This window comes from Emiliania huxleyi, assembly GCF_000372725.1.
Source record: "Emiliania huxleyi CCMP1516 unplaced genomic scaffold EMIHUscaffold_323, whole genome shotgun sequence".
Lineage (NCBI taxonomy): Eukaryota > Haptophyta > Isochrysidales > Noelaerhabdaceae > Emiliania > Emiliania huxleyi.
In genome coordinates, this window is record NW_005199577.1 from 119,399 (window position 1) to 122,584 (window position 3,186).

Here is a 3,186-nt window from a genome sequence, read left to right on the forward strand (position 1 = left end):
GACACTGCGAAGAGAGATAGGAAGAGGCACAGACGCCCAAGGATGCATGGGCGACAGCTAGCACCACTGCCCACCCCAAACAAAGTGAGCACAGTTCCTCAGTTCCTACTGTCTTGCCTCCACCCACATACACGCGCGTTGGTGTCCACAGTCCGAGCCAAACTCTGTTCTTCACCTTTCTACCTAAACCTAACCTAAGGTGTGTGCGTGTGAGAGTGAGATCCGAGCCTGCGCTGGCTGTTCTTCACCTCAGATATACAATCTCCAGTACACTTTAGGTGTCCCCCCCCGCGCCCCCGGCCCCCGCCGCCACGCGCCACGGCACGCGCCAGCGAGGGGGAAAAGTTGCTGGACTCCAATTTGCTCTCACGCGGCACACACCTTTGGGCGTTGGGGTTAAATAAATAAAAACGGACACCTATCTCTACTGTGCGTTGGGGGGTTGGCGGAGGTTGGAATCAAATCGATTTTTTCCCGGTGTCTGTGGATGAAATATGAATTCGAACGAGAGGAGAGACGATCGCGGACCGCGACCGGCCTCATCGCAGCGCTGGACTGGCACACGCGCGCACCGACGGCGGCTCTATCTCTTCTGCCGCCCCGGTTTTTTCCGAAAGTCGTCGACGATCTTGTGGAACTGCCGCGAGCGCGGGTTGGGCGACAGATCGGGGTAGTCGACGACGCGCTCCTCGTGCACCGCCGGCGTCGAGCCGTGCGGGTCGGGTGCTGGGCAAAAGGCTGGCCGATCGCTGATGGCGTGGCCCTTGAAATCGGGTGGCTTGTTCAGGTAGACGCACGGGAAGTGCCTTCCGGGAGAGCCGTGGCAGCACGGCGCATAAAAGGGCACACAACCCTTGCGGGGGCCGACGCAGCTCTCGGGCGTCCAATCCTCGGCGCAAAAGGTGCGGTGGTACGGCACGACCGCCTTTGCGACCCGCTCAAAAGAGGCACCCGCAGTCGCGTCCTCAAAGCCACAAAACTTTCGGAAGGTGGACTTGAACTCGAGCACGCGCACATGCTCGTACGGGCGCAGCGCGTCGCGCGCCTGGCTGGCTGACATCGGCGGCGCGTCCACGCGCACCCAGCTCGACTTGATGTCGGGCGAGAGCCGCGGATCGGTCAAGAAGCCAGGCTCGCGAAAGGCGACGCCCTGTTCGAACCAGCCGACGAGCGGCAGTATGTGGTCGGCGGGGCAGTCGAAGGGGAGAGTCATTCCAAAGGCACCGCCCACCTGGAGGGGCGGGGACGCGTCGGAGTGGCGGGACGGGGCCTGGCTAGAGCGAGCGGAGGAGGCGAAGCCTTGCAGTGCTTCATCTCCTTCCAGATATTGTCGCAGTAGCAGAGCATCCGTGGCAAGACGAGCGTGCGGTTCAGGGCGGTGGCAAGCCCCAGCGCATCGCGCAACGTCTCGCGCAAGTGCGAATCCTCCTTGTTGAAGCGGCCGGCGGCCTCGGCGGTAGTGACGCTGTTTGGAAGAGTGTCGATCGGCAGCGCGGCGCCCTCGGGCGCGACGGCGAGGTACCGCCCCTCGCTAAAGTACGAGGGCGGGTCCACCCACCAGACGCGAGCCTCGCGCATCCGCTGCCGCTTGCCGTACGCAAACTTGGACGAATCCCCGTACCTGCCGGAGCGGGGGTGCTCGTGGCCGACGCGATTCGAGGGCGGCGGCGGCGGCGGCGGCGGCGGCGGCGGCGGAGGCGCCGGGCGGGTCCGGCGGCGCGGGCGGCGGCGGTGGCGCTGTCTCGGGGGAGGGGAGGCGCACTGGTAGGTCATGTGGAGCGCAAAGGGCGGCGGGTGGTCCGAGCCGTCAGCCTCCTTGCGCGCGTACATGCGCTGCACGAAGAAGGTGTGCCCGTTTGCAAAATAGCGCAGCGGCAGCCGCGCGATCTTGAGCCGGTCGTTCCACGCCTTGTAGATAGGGCGCGCCTTTGTCCTGCCCTGCGGGTCGGGCGGAGGCTCCCACTCCTTGGAGCGGAACCCCTCGCGCATCAGCAGGTTGAGCGCCGCCTGGTCGCGGATCATGACGTCTCGCGTCGTCTCGATCTTTTGCTTCCACGCCGCAGTGAAGTCGAGCACTCCCTGCCGCGCGCGCATGTACACAAGGCCCGTGTTGTGGTCGACGTGCCAGCAGCCGCCCTTCGTGTCGCCCTCGACGTCTATGCAGTCGGTGGTGGTGAGGATGTCAACGTACTGCATGGGGTACTCGTTGACGAAGGGTGCCTGCTCACGCCGACAGCTGTGACGTTGCGCCCCTCCCCCGCACGGGGCCTCTCTTGCCGAGGGTGCCGGGTGGGCCATCCAAGCCGTGTCGGCGTCGCACGCCCACACGTTGAATCCGAGGCGGAGGATGTTGGAGTAGAACTGGACCTTCATCGCGGCCATCCGCTTGTACGCCGAGTAGTCGAAGCGCAGGTTGGCGGCGCCGCGGTTCTTGATGGAGTTTGCCTCGATTGAGAGGGTGGGGATGCCGTGCTCCTCGCAGATCTTGGTCATGCCCTCGTCGAGCGCGCCAACCATCAGCTCGTGGATGCCGGCGCGCCTACGGAGAGGAATGCGCCGCGTGGCGGGCCCGCCCGCTCAGCGCAGCGACTCGCCTCGCGCGTGCCTCAGGTTTGCGACCCAGTTGAGCGCAAACGGCGACATCGAGGCGGACGAAAACGAGACAAAGATGTCGGTGCCCGGCTCGAGCTTGTCGAGCGGCGGCGGGAGCTTGGACGCGCCGCCATTGGCGGCGGCCAGCGCCTTGGCCTCGTCCGACGCTGGCCCTGGCACCGGCTTGACTGGCTGCGGCTGCGCAACGATTCCCGCCTGCGGCCGCGGTGCCGCCGCCGGCGTGGCCGGATGCTGAACCGCCGTGACTGGCAGCTGTGCGGCCGCGCTCGACCGCTGCGCGGGCGGGTCGGACGCACCGGGAGCACCACCCAGTGCCCGCTGCATCGCCGACTGCTCGCGGCGGATGCGGGTGAGCGCCTCGGTGGGCCGCTCGGAGACCGCGACCTGGCGGTGGGTCTCACCCCGTGCGTCGAAGAGCACGTTCATGGCTACGAGGAAAAAGACGCCGGCTGCGAGCACCGTGGAGAGGCGGGCTGCTGACGGCATGCCAAAAGCGCTGGTGCCGGCCGGGGAAAAAGAATAACGGTTCCACCAGCGAGACCCGTTTCATATGCGCACATAGAGTGAAGGGTG

At 66.0% G+C, this 3,186-nt stretch overlaps 1 protein-coding gene across 1 annotated transcript; it reads right to left on the reverse strand.

Moving 5' to 3' along the window:
* Nucleotides 1–583: 583 nt before the first annotated feature.
* On the reverse strand, nt 584–3,099 carry EMIHUDRAFT_117142 (hypothetical protein; the record flags this gene model as incomplete). Its single annotated transcript, XM_005773884.1, has 4 exons — nt 584–1,231; nt 1,360–1,621; nt 1,763–2,539; nt 2,591–3,099. 4 exons carry the CDS (start codon nt 3,097–3,099, stop codon nt 584–586), a joined length of 2,196 nt encoding a protein of 731 aa, XP_005773941.1.
* Between the last annotated feature and the right edge of the window lie 87 nt (nt 3,100–3,186).